Source organism: Ptychodera flava, chromosome 9 (genome assembly GCF_041260155.1).
Source record: "Ptychodera flava strain L36383 chromosome 9, AS_Pfla_20210202, whole genome shotgun sequence".
NCBI lineage: Eukaryota > Metazoa > Hemichordata > Enteropneusta > Ptychoderidae > Ptychodera > Ptychodera flava.
Window position 1 is genome coordinate 13,188,736 of NC_091936.1, and position 16,925 is coordinate 13,205,660.

Here is a 16,925-nt window from a genome sequence, read left to right on the forward strand (position 1 = left end):
ACCTCACATTTTGGTATCTTGGGTGGTATGTAGTGTTCAATATCAAACAGTAGTGCCATTAGAAATAGTGAAAGTTTTGAACAGTTATAGATTGAAGCAATTTAAGTACAGAATTCAGTAAATAATTTTTAGTTGTAAACAGTTCGATAAATCAAGCTGGTGGATTGGATTCGTAGGCAAAAAGACAAAGTGTTATAACTTATTCAACTATTACTGGCATTGACGAAAACAAATGTATGCAGAAATGGCTCTTCTCTGAGTCATCTTTTTCTATATTTCACTGAGTGGTTTATGCTGATTACAATACTACTGCAAAAGGAAAATAATATGTAGATTGAGTTTAGTACTGATAATAAACTTATTGTTTTTGATATGTGTCTGTTTTATCTTTTTTACAAGAAAACAAAACAAAACAAAATAAAAGAATACGAAAAGAAGCAAAATGAGAGAAAACATTCTCCGTTACCTAAATCTTTTCTCCTTTTGAATTCATTGATGGCAGTGGCAACATCTGTCATTGTGTTGATGGCCTTCAGTAGGTTACTCTTGTCAGCGTGATCTTCTTCTGTCACCTGGGGTGAAAGGGCAGAGGTCAAAAAGGGATACCTTGAAAGAAGACCAACGATCAGAGCATAGAAGAGTAGTTTGTGACAGGTATCAATATAGTATGTATAATTAATCTGTTCATTAATGTATGGGAGACTGGAAACTCTTCAAATTGTTCATTAAGATGACCAATAAATGCTGCCTTCTTAATGTTGGAGGATAATCAAAATGTTTGTCAGCCCAATGCATATAGTTTGTTCAAACAGTGGGTCATCTAGAGTCGAATTCACTTGTATGGAGAACGGTACAAAATATGAGTCATGACTGCTGCCCTCTAGAGGCCACTCTGGATAAAACTACATCATCTTTCAAGATTACATAGAGACTCGCAAGAAGACACTCTTCAGAGTTTCTGAACCCAGAGAATTACTTCAAGGTAAGCCTGATTAACTATATTTGTCTCGTGGCTGATTTCCTGTGATTCCAAAAATGCTTGCTGATCATGTTTAAAGACTGAGACAAATTGGGAATCTGTGTGTCTTTCAGACTTACCTTGATGAGTTCATTCAATAACAATGGATACTTGAGAATTCTCTGGACTGGTTTAATTAAGAATGATGCCAAATCCCAACAGTTGGTGCTTTGTCTGGAACAGACACAAAAGTGACACAACTTACTATGTTGAACAGTATATTCGTTTACCCTATTTTGTTTCCTTGGAAATGTTAAAATATTTCACCAGACAGTACAGGTATGTGATTTTAATACAATCTCCTATCATGAGTCTTTGGCAGAGGAGTGTGGAGAATGTGATACAAATACTTAAAACCAACTACATTAAATTCTATGATGCCGGTATTATACTTATACAAGTACCAAATACTTATTACACCAAGAATTATTGTTCTGATCGCTAGTTTAATATTTTTATTTGGTGTTTGATAATATTTCACCACAATTAATGTGATTACTTGGGCCTTTAACACATATAAATGGTTAGCTACATAACTGACCATCTTAGTTACAAATCAAATAATTGTGTGGTCAAATAGAATCTAAGAGAGAGCAGAACTGTAAAAATATACAAATACAGATCAGAAACAGTCAGAAAGATAGGCAGTTGAAGAGATAGGAAGGCAGATAATAATTGAGATTTAATCTGCTGTAATTCCGTTGTCTGTAAAGGAGACTATAATTGAACTATGGCTTTACCTTACGATGGCAAGACCATCATTGATATACTCTTGAATGTCTGGGTTGTCTTCATACTGAAACAGAGTGTACAATTATTGTAAAAAACTTGTACTGATGTGTACCCTGAGGTCACATGATGTGTCCTTTTCCTTTGAGCAACACAGCACGTCTTATGAATGAACACGTTTATTGAAGTACCCAGTGTATGCTGAATGTTGCAGGGCTTCAAAAGCCACTTCACCATGAATCCACTAAAAAGCCTGCTGCACTGTAGCAGACAGCAGAAATATTTCCATAATTCCCAAATAGTATACGATCCTTTGCCATAGCAAGTACAGTAGAATAAGTCAGTTTAACTTTATACCATAATGTGAAGAGGGCTTCTCAACTGACTGACCTTTTCCAGCAGAGCGATGGCATCGTCATGGTTCCTACAGTACTGAGAATACACTTCCTCAAGTTCCTTGGAAAAGTTGATAAAACATAAACCTAGTATACAGACAAAACATGTTAAATGCCATCAACACTGGTAAGTATAAATAAATGAATGAGTATGGTATGTACAAAATGAATTGAATGCATAGGCACATACTAACACACTCATACAGTACATACCATACATACATCCATACATACATATATACATACAAACATAAATACATACATACATATATACATATATACATACATACATACATACATAAATATATACAATATGTACATATAGACATACATATATAGTACATATGTAGATACCTGACAGTGCGAGCAATAAATACACATTTTGTAGCAATAAACAAATACAAAGAAAATGAATAAAAATAAATAAATAAATAAATAAATAAATATTTGACTACAAAAGGATACAAAAAGTTAGAGCTAGAAAAGGCAAATTAAAATTTACAATGTGTAGAATTCACCTCCTGAGAAATCTGTAAGTGCTTTTTTGCCTGTAGCAGTATACCAGCATTACATTTTGATAAATAGACACTATCATGACCTGATTTGACCTCAATTTACATGATAATAAAAGATATCAAACTTCACAAGTCATCACTGCTGTTGCCACACTTCATTCAAAAAAACATTTCAGGCAAACCACAAGGTTGAATGATGCTATGTTTCTCTCAAATAAGAGGTTAACATGTATCAAGTAAAGGAATAACCTTGGCAAACACAGTGAGGGGCATACAGAATAGATTACATATGGCATGGCAGTACCAGTTATATATGATACCCACCATGAACACCCCTCATGTGATCTACATGTAATACTTTGGTTGCATTGACATGAAACTACAGGCACATGATATACCGGTACAGTATCACTTTTGAAAACAACTTCCTTCCTCAGAAAGTACACTCTGAGGTCACAGCATTGGGATACCCGGTACTGGAGCAATTTTAACTTTCTATCACTACTGCCACCAAACAAATTATTGGAATTCCTTTCAACTTTCACACTGTGTTCAATATTCCAAACATGTCTGCCTTGCTACCGACCTGCAAGTTGTTCCTCTGGTGGTTTCCTGGTGATGTTTTCCTCCAAACTTTCCAGAAACCTTTCCGACACATCGATGACTTGCTCCACATTTCCAAAGAGGATATCAAGTTCGAGTCCCTTCATCTGTAAACAGAAACAGATGAGATGCAAATTTCCTTTTCCTTCAAAGACGATCCCAGTGGTGAATCTACAGAACAATTCATGTTGTGAAAATTCGTAGTTCTACAGACTGGCATAATTTATCAAAGCTAGCCTTGAACTTGTATGCAGCGACAGGCTTCATCTGAGATATGAAATTTGAACTGTCGCTGAACAGAATGAAATTCTACCTGCTGCATATTCATGTAGAGTCTAAAATTTTATTTTCAATTCAGTACTTTGGGAATCTACCTGAGACTGAGCTGAGTGATACTCAAAACAGGGTGTAATTTTACACTGGCTGAAATATAAATCCCTACCACCTTAGGTACAGGGTATAATTTATCTTTCTGTCTGTGGTCTGTTTTACAACAGTGTTGTAAACCACAAGAATGTTGTTACGCATACAAACAGAGTACACTATCTATGACATGAAATTGACTACTGGTCTTATCTATTCAAGAGCTGTATTAGTTGTCTTGTCTGAAAATGAATAAGTGATATATGACTAATACTTTTGTAAAAATAGACAGAAATAGAAAATTGAAGAAAGCTGCTGGAAAGGTTCTACTGAAGACCTGCCACCACTTTTTGATCTATGGCATTCATAAAAGCATGCTGCCAATTGGTAAGTTAAGTCTTTTACTTAAGAGATCTGCTGATTGGCTGACAATGGCCTGTATGTCAAATTTACTCATATATTAGCGAATGAAAAGGCCAGTAGCTGTAACTTTTGATGACTTTTTTTTTGATGACTTTTTTTGATGACTATTTTTGTTTCTAAAGTCGAGTACAGTTTCTTGTTCTACTCCCCGAAGTATGCTGAGATACACAGTATTCAGCTTGTCAACTCAGCCTGTACGTATATGGACTGCATTGGTATTGTTGACAAGTGAATTCTATTGGGACCAGAATTCAAAAGTAGACAATTACAGAGCATTTTACACACACAGACGCTGTGTTGACAAACTAAGTAGTTAGTGTTTCAACATGCTTTGGGGAGTGGAACAAAAACTTGAAATTGAAATTGAAAACAAAAACTGTGAAAAAATCATCAAAGTTTACAACATCTGACCCTTGAAAATTATCTTTTATACAAAAGACTTCAAAAGAAGGTATGGAGAGCATTTCTTGCCATGCTGTTGAAGCAGAATATAAGAAAATACAAGGATGCAATGCTTTTCATACAGAATATATTAACACAGGATTTGCCACAAAATCCTTGAAAACGAAAATTTCAACATGTTTACTGAGATATGATCCTTTAGAGAAATTATTTGAGATGCAATTTCCTACACAAGAAATGTTTTGAGATGATTTCAAAGACGAGTCAGATTGATGGGGAAGTGTTCTGTACAGATTTGTATTGCATGTTTTTTTTTTCAGATCCAATTTATCCTGTATCTTTGTAATAAGGAAATGAATATGTGAAAAAAGTGTGAACAGGTGCCTAGCCTTTAAAGTTGAACATTAGGATGACCGAGCTTGTAATAAGAAAGATTTGTGTCTGAAAGAGAAGGGGTGTGTGATAGGTGAACATTTTGGCTGTGTGGTGTAATTAAGTCAAAAGTGTTTGTATGTGTGAATCCCATCACCTGCAGGAAGAAACAGGGCTGTAGGTTAGCTGTTAGTGGTTGTATATAGGGTTAAAATGAACAGAGACTGAAGGTAAGTCATGTTATCGTGGCAGCATCTGGACAGCGTGCATGTATAAATGGAATAGGAGCATGGACAGGGTGAAGAGTGGGGCTGGGGGGTCTCAGTATGGCAGCCTTTTGACAAAATTGTAGCATGAGTTCTAGTCAAGGGTACAAAAGCTGTAAAGGAACAACATTATCAGTAAAAGATGGACATTTAGTGTTAGAAAGGAAAATGTGCACAGACGTGAATTGCAAAATAAACAGTTCAAAAAGTTAGAATACAGCAATAATAGAATAAAGGATAAAGTGAGAGTTTCTGTCATGCATTCTGGGAAAGTAAAGTAAAATAATAAGGAATCTATGTAGCAGAGGTTGTATGCTATACTCTTTGGACTTCTTATTTCATTATCATAAATCTGTCTATCTCATATTTCTGTATGGAAATTGAACATATGACCTGCATGAGACATGCAGGCACACATGTGTGCCCATATTATATTCTCCTCTGCGTACCTGTGGCTTCAGAGTGTTATCATTTTGATCATGATACATTTTAGGCGAACGTAGATTTGGCTTCCTTTTACGTTGGTAAGGAATTTGTTTTCAACTTATAAATCACACAGAAGTTTATGTAGTGACTGAATTTTGTGTTATATGCAAACTATACATGAATCAAGATTAGCAAAAATTACTGACATTTATATGAACAGGTTCAAAATTATGGCAAGAATATTTACGTCTCCATAAAATTGGGTCATGAATTTATGCAGAAAGCGAAAAAAATAAATGATAGGTAATGCTGAGGGCAAAAGCTATGATACCTATGTATCAACCACAACTCCTGCTACATAGAGATGTGTGTTAGGGATACAGTACATGCATATCAGCAGGAACTAGAAAGGGAGACAGATTTGTTCAAAATAATTTGTATTAGGGCAAGTAAGTGGGAAGTGACACTCAATGCAGAAAAGAAATATAGGAATTAGAGAAAATACAGTTATAAAAGGAGACAAATAAAAAAACAAAAACCAACGGAGGATCTGTTTTGCTTGTTCTTAGAGTCCTCTTCCTGTTGCAGGGCTTTGGCTCTGACAAGTAATGTCTGGAACTAAAACAGTAGTCACAGGTTCAAAGGTCATTTCCCCATGGAAGTCAAAATCAGGAAATAGGAATTTCAAAGCGAAACTGAGCATGATATGTCACATGTTCTGTAAAAGTTGGAGTCAATTCACGATGAGGTGATGTGCAATCACCAAGGATGAGCAAATCCTGATTCACTGCATGGCAGTCTTTGGACTGGTAATCACTGTTTACCAGCAGTCTGGCCTGCAGTCAAGATTTCTGGTCACACGTACGTTCTTTATTATACACAGGTGCATTTATCTGCACTGGCTGGTAAGCCCTGCTGAAAGACAAATTAATTGTCTTGGCTATAAAGCAAAAGATTTAGTGTTCCAAGATACGTGACCAATGGATTTGCTCACCCTTGGATAAGCAATATAACATATACACTGTGCTATATACGCTTATATAGAACACATTGGTAACAATGCAGGCATGTTGAAAGTATGGCTAGTACAAACATACTTGTGTAGAAAACATGTATTATATTTGTACACGTTGTCATGGTGCTTTGTTGAGAACTTCACAGATGATGAAAGTATCACAAGGAATGCTGTGCAATACGAGTGTCCTTAGATGATATTGCTTTGTTTGAAGTGTAGAGACTAAACCTTTTAAGAGTGCAAACAATTTTTGGACCAGGTATTCATGCGTGGTCAAAAAGATAATATCATTATGATGATGTTTAGGGTTGAAGTTTGTTCTGGAGTTTTAAATGATGAGATGTTTTAACAGAGGTGATTATTCCTAGTGCTATAACAACAGTAGCAGTAACAAAATTGAATCAAATCATAAATACGTATGTTGTTTACGTACATTTTACACAGGACTGGTCTAACTCAAGCTTTAAGGCACTTCACATTTATTTTGACATTTGAAATATTCATTCTCTACATATGAATCAACCATTCTGCAAAAGTTGACACCGGACACTCTTTTAATTACACACTCGTTTAAGTTATGGTCATGAAATCTGCTGAAGTCAATGCAATTACACAGCTATAGTAAAGAAACTTGTCTCTTACATTTACACTTCAATTGCCAATTCTGTTTGTAATCAAAAAAAATTCACTTATCCCCAGATAAAAGGATTATTTCAGACAAGCCAGCATAGGGGAATCTTTGATAATGGATCTACAATTGATACACTGGACAAAGCTATCTACAGTTGACATAGAAAACCTTGGAGTGTGCTTCTGTCCACCTTCTCACCTTTTGACCTTTGAGAGACCCGATGAAACCTTCATAGCATAACTTGATATCCTTGACGTAATCTCTCTCCGTCTGCATCAACTCGTCCACTACTTTAGTTCTCATCTGGGCATTCCTCTTCTTCAAGTCACCAACCGGATCAGGTCGGAGGTCCTTCAGTTCACCTTCACAGGATTCAGAAAAGATAAAATTTGAGCTATAGCTTCTTCAATGGAGTTATTATATTGTTTTGAATGATGTAGTTGCTGCCCATACATTTAATTTCTGTTCTATGTTTAAATCTTGTTACAGAGACAAATTTGCTGTTTGGACATTATTCTTACGATATTTTGTATTATTTTGTAAGTATGATAACATTGTTCAGTATATTTATGCTGAAATATTGGTGGACAAAACATAGCTTCAATTCTACTTACAGACATCACCTATGAAAGGAGCGATGACACATTATTTCAGGCATTAATTAGAAATATATGCTAATAAGATAACAGCTGCTACGACAAATTATAAACCATAGAATAAAGTCCACAAAGGTCATACTTTGCCTTCACCACAGCATATCATCCATCGACATTTTTCAGTAGTTTATTGATTTTAAAGACTTGAACACACGACAACTAAAAAGATTATTGATGAGAAATGTGCCATACGACTCTGTCATTTCTGGACTCTTTTAGTCAGCATGGAACTCTATGGAAATTTCTTAGCATCAGTCCTATACTAATGCTTGTAATGTATAAAACTTTTCTTCCCCAGAGTCTTGAGTCGGTGGCACATGAGTCGATATCTGCATGAAGGTTGCGTATTACTACTGTTATAATTTCCCTTTCTTCCAACGTGCATGCATACCTTTTACCCAGCTCTGCTCCTCTGTCAGTTTGTCAATTTCAGCAATGCATTCCTGCAACTGTCCTGTAATGTCCTCCCTGTTCTCATCACTCACAACTTTCAACATCTCTTCAAACTTCACTTTGGACTCCTTGATGGCCTGGAGAAATAAAATGATAAATTTATCCCACATTTATTTCTATCAGTTGATTGTTCAAGGTGTATTGGTATCTCACCTGACTGAAAACAAAATCTGGCATTTAGTGATTTAAACTGTGCTATTGTTATTCACCCATTCAGGATCTTTTCAGAAATTACCCTCACTCAGCTCCATTGTAAAATATCATATCCACCACCAAATGAGACTACATGAAGAATGAGGGCTGACAGGTACCATGGGCAAGTCTGAACCATTGTGATGAAAATATTATGGACATGTTGATACAATACTACAAAGTATAATAAATAAATGCCTGTACATTTGAGATAATTACATTTCTATCAATAGCATTAGGGCAAAGATCAATGTGTGATATTTATTTTCATCCTCTGATCACCACAATTGAGTTGTAAAGAAACTGTTCTGTGATATTATTATATCCAAATGTACAGTGTGTGAATAACAAGTGAAGACATCATTAGAAATTCACAGTACATGATATGTTACAAAATAAAACAAAATAAAACAAAGTAAATAAAATCAAATAATTAAGTAGCAACTGATTGGCACGATGATCAATCAATTAATAAATCGAATCACTGTTTGGTATTTTCTTGTATGAGTTCAGGGAATTTGTGACTAAAACCAAAGTAAAAGTTGCAGCCTTATGAAAGAAATGGCAATGGTTGAAGTTTCAGCAAGCCAGAAGTGGAATTGTTGAGATGAATGAATGTTGGATTCATGGTAATATTGCACCTAACAGGATGTAGGGTGTCTATGTTGTAGGGCAATGACCAGATAATGATGGTGTGTGTAATGACACCTGATAAACAGTGACTGCACACTGATATGACTGTGAAATTTGAATGACAATTGATTTATGTATTCTTTACATTGGATTACATGTCACAGAATACATCCGATAGACTGATAAATTTATAATGTTCTACTGTACCGTCCAAGTGGCATGACAAACAGAAAGATTATTTACTGGAAAATAAAATGCCATGAATAACATTCCTGGCATATTGAGGTAATCAGCTTTATCAATTACAGAATTTAACCTTTGACCCTGTGAGTTACTATGAAATGGTATAATATTAAAAGATTTGTGACCAACTCCTAAAACAGCTGGCATAAAACTGCCCTGGCCATTGTAGAAATGGGCTACTCATGCTTCTGTTGGCATACACTAATTATATTAACGCTTTTGTGGTACTTAATATTTTAAAGTATGTTGGTGTGATACTGTACTTGGATGAGCTTGGTGAAATTAGACCAATGCAATATCAGTGACAGTAACATGAAGAATTTAAATTACTCCTGTAGAAAATATGATTGGTTGGTAAAACAGAAATACAAGAAGACTTACATAAATTTCCACATCCAACTGATTGATTCTGGTTTCCAGTGATGCGATATATTCTTCATTCTGGTCCATAGTTCTGCCTGATAATTTATACATAGATACAATATGTGGCAATAAGCACACAGTTTCTATTAAAAGTTAAAACCTAAAAATAATACATCTGCATGTAATTTGCATGTAAACATAAAGACACTGTTATTGATGGTTCCATGATAGAGAATTATACTGATGATCAAAGATGTTCATTGTGCTGATATGTTTGGCTGAGAACTTCTGAGAATTTCTTAAAGGGACTAATATAAGTCATTCTTTTTTTAGCCTTTTCCATGAATTTTGTTTGATATGGAAAGTAGTTTCTATTGTTTGACTTCTTAAAACATGCTGAAATATTGGTTAAATGTGCACAACCTCAACTCTGCTTGCAGTTAGACAAGATTAAACATTCTGTGAAATAGTTTTTGGTCTGTACCAAAAAATCAAGTTAAAAAGGTACGACTCTCACCACGCACGGCTCAACATACACAATTACATTTCAATGAAATCTTAATCAATGGTGCTTTTCCTACAGCTAAGGATAACATCTTTCCCTTACATTGTAGCAATGTTTATCTGTCACATGAAAGCAAGTCAGAATAGGAAAATCCATTTTGCTTATACATGTAGAGGTCACAAATAAAATCATCTGTTTGCATTCAGCAAAGAGGTGAATTTTGACACTTTGACAGTAATTACAAACAGTCATCATTTTGTACACTTAGTGTCATATGTTTTCTTGATATCACACAAAGGTTAAGTCCCTTTAATTTTCACAGGTATATGTAATAATCAAAATTTAACAATGATAACCAGATATGAACTGTAAATGCTCACGTGTTTCATTATATATTGCAGTTATGTGTAAATTTGAACCTTTGCCACATGTTTGCAACTTCATTGAAAGTATTATGATCAACATAATAAACAATATTCACAACAGATTAACTCTATAGGTCATTAAGTATTCAAATATGTAATTAGCTGAAATAAAAATAATTAATTTCTTTGACTGCTATCATTGTATCACCACTTTATATAGCAAGTGTATTGCCTTTGGTCAAGTCCTCAGTTCAAACTATATATTCCAAACTTTGAAAGCTCATTAGATGTGCAAACTATAAATTAGCTGACATGAAAACTTAAGTGCGAAATGATTTCCAATATTGGTATAACCTGGTATAATCATCAATGTACATAGCATGTTATGCCAACTTTGATCAAATAAATCCAAGTATATATCCCTAATTAGGAAAGTTAATGAAATACACACATTAGGAATTGGCCGAAGCAAAAATGCTTAATGCCTTTCAATAATATTAGCCTACATAATAGTATCTTTAATGTACATGGCGAGTTTCATCAATTTTGGTCATGTAAATTCAAATATATATCCCTAATTTCAAAAATTCATTAAATATGCAAATTAGGAGCTGGATGAAGTAAAAATGCTTAATGACTTTCAATAATGTCGTATCGTAGCATCTTTAATGTACATAGCAAGTTTTGTCAACTTTGGTTTAGTCAATACAGATAAATATCCTGATTATGAAAGTTCATTAAATATGCAAATAAGGAATTGGCTAAAGTTCAAATGCTTAGTGACTTTCAATAATGTTCTATCATAGTATCTTTAATGTACATAGCCAGTTTCATCAACTTTGGTCGCGTCAATTCAGATAAATACCCCTAATTAGGAAAGTTCATATAATATGCAAATTAGAAATTATGGCTGGAGTAAAAATGCTGAATGACATTTAATAATGTTCTATCATAGTATCTTTAATGTACATAGCAAGTTTCATCAATTTTGGTCATGTAACTTCAAATATATATCCTTAATTTCAAAAATTCATTAAATATGCAAATTAGGATTTGGATGAAGTAAAAATGCTTAATGACTTTCAATAAGGTTAAATCATAGTATCTTCAATATGCATACCAAGTTTCGTCAATTTTGATCGAGTAAATTCAGATATATACTCCTAATTAGGAAATTTCATTAAACATGCAAATTAGTATTTATCTTTCACGTCACCCCTTAATATCTTTCAAAGCTGATATTTCTTAGTGTGATCAACATTTGTAGCGAATCTCATCAAATTGTGCGCAGTCGTTGTCAATATATATCAGTTTTTCTAAATCATTAATTATGCAAATGAGCAAAAAGAAAGCAAGCCACACCCACCAAAAACTAATCAGTTCTTGCCATTTGCAAACTGAATCTATGTACCAGATTTGAATCTGATCTGATGAGCCGTTTTTGAGATATTGAGTACACAGACAGACAGACAGACACACAGACAGACACACAGACATCGCTGCGACATATGCTCTCGCGTGTCAACACGTGAGCAAAAAATGATTGATGACTGTCAGATAAAATTGTGAGAACACAAGGATGACAGGTGTGGTAGCAAGAAAATTGCGATATTGTTCATCAACTTTCATCTTATTCACTGAGTGGAATATTTCAATCATGTTCTATCATTTTTTATTTTTTTTATGATATCAACTGAGTAAACCGCCTGGCTGCATATCTTAGGTTTATATTGGCAGTGATTCCAAATATCTGTATACCTGCCTACCCTGAACAGTGTAATCTAATCACTGAGTACATATCATAAATGTCACTTGTTATAAGAAATTACTTCTTCTTTTTTGAAAGAAATACTGTAAAAAATCATAAATAAAAAGACTTCAAATAGAATGTTAATAACACTGTACTACACCGGTATTTAGCCTTAAGATCTGTTTCCATATTTGGTTTGAAAAGTAAAGGGACACAGGACACAGTAACAACTTTAAACATGGCAACAAGACTATTTGTGGCTGTCATGACATGCTTTGTTTGCATGTTTTTGTTATTCTTCAAAAACCTCAACATTACATTTGTGGTCTTGGATTAATGCATATGCCACAATCATAGATTTTCCTCTGAGTGGTACACATGTAAATTGCAAATATTTAAGCTAAAAAGCACCTCTTGGACAGATATTAGTACTTTCAATATTTTACAATTCTTTTGTGGTCAACCAATTGTGGGAGATGTTTTTGAAGCTTTGAGCAAAAGTTTAAATCTTTGAATTTAGAGGCCCATACTACATTAATCCACACCTTCATTACAGAATTTCACCAAGAGGATTACAATAGTTACTATAACCTCCTTATGATCCGCTTTACAAATATACACGTGTTGTATATGGTTGTAGCATGCATGTGAAATGTTTAAATTCCATAATTGGAATATATCCCAGTTTACACTTGCAATACCTTGATCCATGATAATGTTACATTGATATAAAATAATGCTTGTGTCACTCATACCAAAGTTCTATTGATTCTGTTACTGACCTTCACTGATTAAATGATCAGCATGTCCATTAAATCTGTCTAGATATTCAACAATGTTGGCAAGGCAAATGGTGGACAAAAGTTCTCATACTTGTATGAGAGCTGGAAATGTAATGTCAAACATTCAATTTCTTCCAGAGGAGAATTTTGACAATTCTTACCAGAAAATCAGTTACTTCTGAAGAAAAAGTTTGACCTAATTTCTCAACCTGTATGATGATTCAATCATTTTACAATTATCGACAATGAAAAAGAGGATAAGGGTTTATACGCCAATAACTTTTTGATCGGCGCTGTGCGGTACAATGAAGTACTCCCAAGCATAGGCTTGCATAATCTAAGATAACAGTATTCTGTATGTCTCAGAACATTGGGTGGACTACAAACTTAAAGAAAATACCTTACCCTTGCGACGCTACCTTAGTACACTCTCTGTTTCTCAATGACTGAACATTCACTGAACCGAAAGATCTCCAGTGTTACAATGGTTTAGCCACACAACAGGTACTATAGCTGACACAATGCAAGCAAAGAATAGGCCAGTCACATAGAAGAGGTCAATGCGGTTATCTACAATGGAGTGCTTTGGTAAAGGATTGCCAATGGTACAAAGGTTATATAAGTGGAGGATGTTAACTAGTAATATTTAATGATTGCCCAGATTTGCCTACTATGTACTTGATATTGTTTGTTGGTGCAAACACAAACTGTAATGCCAGGTAACTGAATTCTATTGTGTGACATGGCAAAATGTCAATAGCAAAAGGAGAAATATTTTGCAGATGAAAAAATGCCTTGCTAGGCAGAATAGTGACAAATCTATATGTGATTCTACCACAGATGACTTTAATCAAACAAAAAAATCACACACAAAAAACCCCTGACAGTTTGTTCATTTTAGCTAGATATCAGACAAATTGACAGGTTGATTCACTGACTTTGACCTGTTATTTTACAAAAAAAATTCTCAGCCATGGAGGAAGAATTGTGCCCCTGTTCTTCCCTAGCTGCCCATGTGTAACTACATGCTGATTATTCAATCAATTGAACACTCTACAGTTATACTATATCAACCATAGATCATGTTAATTTGATGCACAAATAATCATCATGTGAGGGCGCTTTATTAAAATTCCATTGAAATATTTAGGTATAGTTGATAGTGCACAATTTAGTCCAATATTTTTTAAACACTTTACATGGGAGCCCATTTATTACAGAAATAATTGAGATGTTTTGGTAGAATATGGAATTTTTTAGAGTAACATATTCACAGCCTGGGAAAAATCATACATTGAAAGCTTTGTATTTAAGCACTCAAATATGAAAATTTGCAGCATAGGTTTGGTAAAGGTTGTTCGTGCCTCAAAATTAAAAGACTACAGCTTTTGCCCAAACTTTTCTCAAGGAAATTTTAAACCATTCCTTTTCAATATCAAGAATAAAACCAGGGGTTATCATGCAAAATTTAGTACTTGAGAAAGAATTTACCCAATATTTACCCAAATTTAAAATTCAAAATGGCAGCCATCCATGTGTAAACTCCATGGGAAAAATACAATTTTCAATTTAAAAAAATATAAGCTGGCAAAAACTTTATTTTCTCCATGATCTTCAAAATGAGTACCCACAAATGGTAGACCAAAAGATATATAAAAGTTTAAGAGTCCAAATATCTGTCCCCAAGGCGCATTTGGCATTAAGCACTCTTGGAAGATTACTTTTATAGAGCTGTTGATAAATAGGAGAGTGTCTGACACAAATGTAATTTCTGGATGGTAAAAAGGGTGGCAACTGTGATTTTGTATTGGAGCAGTACACTGCGGTATAAGTTTCGTGACTCTATTTGTCCCTCTTTTCTTTGACTCTGAATGAGTGTGATCTAAAAACATAGCTTCACATTGTGTGTCTTGTGACATTGTAGATACTGATACTGGTACTTAAGTGTGGGCCAAATCATACCTAAACACTGTAAAATATGGGAAACGGATGGTACAAAATGCCAAATTTCTTCAGATTTCCACCTGGGCCATTATGTAACTGTCTGTCTCAAAGGTCACATGTACAGATATGAGGTTTGTTTCCCACTTTTATTTAATTGTAAAAGAGCATAACAGTACTTTGGCATTTGTCTGTAGATTACTATGGTACACAGATACCGTATTATAGTGGTATAGAAGGTACATGTATGTTACTTTCATGCAGACTATGGATCATTGATGTATGTTTCAAATATAACTATAAAGCCCAGTGGCTCTAGCTTATGCTTGCTATAATGAGTAGAAAATAAAACATGGCTTTTTAAAATGAGGCCGAGAAAATTCATTTTACCTGTGGCAGTCGTCTAGGCCACAAGGAACTTGTTTCAATAGCACTTGTGAATGTCTAGGTTCATTTGGTATAAGCCAACTTGAGTCATCATTTCTGTATTTAGGGCTTAGTTTATTCATGGAAAGAACATTCATCAGAGAACTTTATTTGACCAGGTGAGGCTAGGAGAGTAGACTCAATTAACTTACAAGATGTACACCATCGGCAACTTAAAGTAACTAACAGTCCGTGTCGTACATCATCACAAAAATAAGAATGCTAGTGAAATTAGAAATAGATTGGCTAATTTCCTGATTTCGCCAATTTTGTATTTCAGTACAGAGTTGAAGCCATATTCAAACCAAGGGTTCAGAATGAGTTAATTACACCTGAAGGAAATTCCATCAAGGGCACTTAAATGATTGCATTCAACTGACAATGTACGTGGTACATCAATCCATTCTTGCTTTATAGACAAGGCTGTAACTTTGCGTCTGAATTACAGAAGTACAATTTTTGACAATGTACACTCACTCCGATAATTTTACATGACATTGTGTACAATCAAGTGCACATTTTGCTAAATGTTTAATTTTGCTAAATGTTGGATTTTCATTAAACACCAATTTATCTGCTGTTTTTCCATTCTTAAAAATAAAATCACAAATCAAAAATATTATACCTAAATATGCATGGCGTAACTTCTGGGCACAAAAAGAACGATGACAATTTATAATAATATTGATACACTGTATACAAATATTAATAATTATAAATATCTACATTTATGTAGGATGATATACCCCTCTAAAAATGCTAATAAATCGCACTTGATAAATAAATAAGGCATAAAGAAGATAAAGTGATGTATGTGCAAATGTTTTAACGAAAAATAAAAACTTCTATTAATTGAAACAAAAAATCATCCTAAATTCACAACTATAGTTCTTGTTATGTCCGTTAGAAGGTTAATATAGTTGGTTCTGGCATGAAAGGAAACAACGCATCCACCATCAAAATTTTGTGGGATTGTCATTTCAAATTTTTTTAGATGTATATATATCTGTGCATGAGTGAACGCGCATACATGTACACGCTGGTTTAGGTTCAAAGCTTTCATCAGAGATTTGTGGTCTCATATTACATCCAACTGATATGGCAAAATCAATATTTTATTTTGCATTGACGATATGAAACAATTTAATATGATTGATACAACTCACCTCCTGGTCTGAGGGGGCCCAGGATCTCATCTTCCACAATGGTCTGGGGTCTTGTCTTCGGTGGTGCTGGTCTTGGCGGTACTTTCTTGGGGGGAGGGGGCCTGGCCACTGGTGGTGCCTTGCCTGTAGAAAAGAAATCTGTAGGAAGATTAGACAACTGGCAAACAGAGAAGATACTGCATGGAAAAATTATGTGATACTTGGAAATGATGATGGGTGTTCTTCCGAAGGCATCCGTGGTGTGTGAGGTGGAAAAATGAAAGAGGGTGGATCATGACAAGTCAAACACTAA

At 34.5% G+C, this 16,925-nt stretch overlaps 1 protein-coding gene across 1 annotated transcript in view; it reads right to left on the reverse strand.

Annotated features, from left to right (window-relative positions):
• Positions 1–16,925, reverse strand: part of LOC139140035 (dynamin-binding protein-like) — a 40,479-nt gene that overhangs the window by 16,394 nt on the left and 7,160 nt on the right. Inside the window, exons 4-13 of the mRNA XM_070709027.1 lie at positions 16,634–16,771; positions 9,717–9,793; positions 8,206–8,344; positions 7,357–7,520; positions 6,056–6,130; positions 3,244–3,367; positions 2,138–2,229; positions 1,759–1,814; positions 1,099–1,192; positions 467–572 (exon numbers count right to left, since the gene is read on the reverse strand). Coding sequence (XP_070565128.1) covers positions 467–572; positions 1,099–1,192; positions 1,759–1,814; positions 2,138–2,229; positions 3,244–3,367; positions 6,056–6,130; positions 7,357–7,520; positions 8,206–8,344; positions 9,717–9,793; positions 16,634–16,771 — 1,065 coding nt within the window. The remainder of the gene's footprint in view (positions 1–466; positions 573–1,098; positions 1,193–1,758; positions 1,815–2,137; positions 2,230–3,243; positions 3,368–6,055; positions 6,131–7,356; positions 7,521–8,205; positions 8,345–9,716; positions 9,794–16,633; positions 16,772–16,925) is intronic.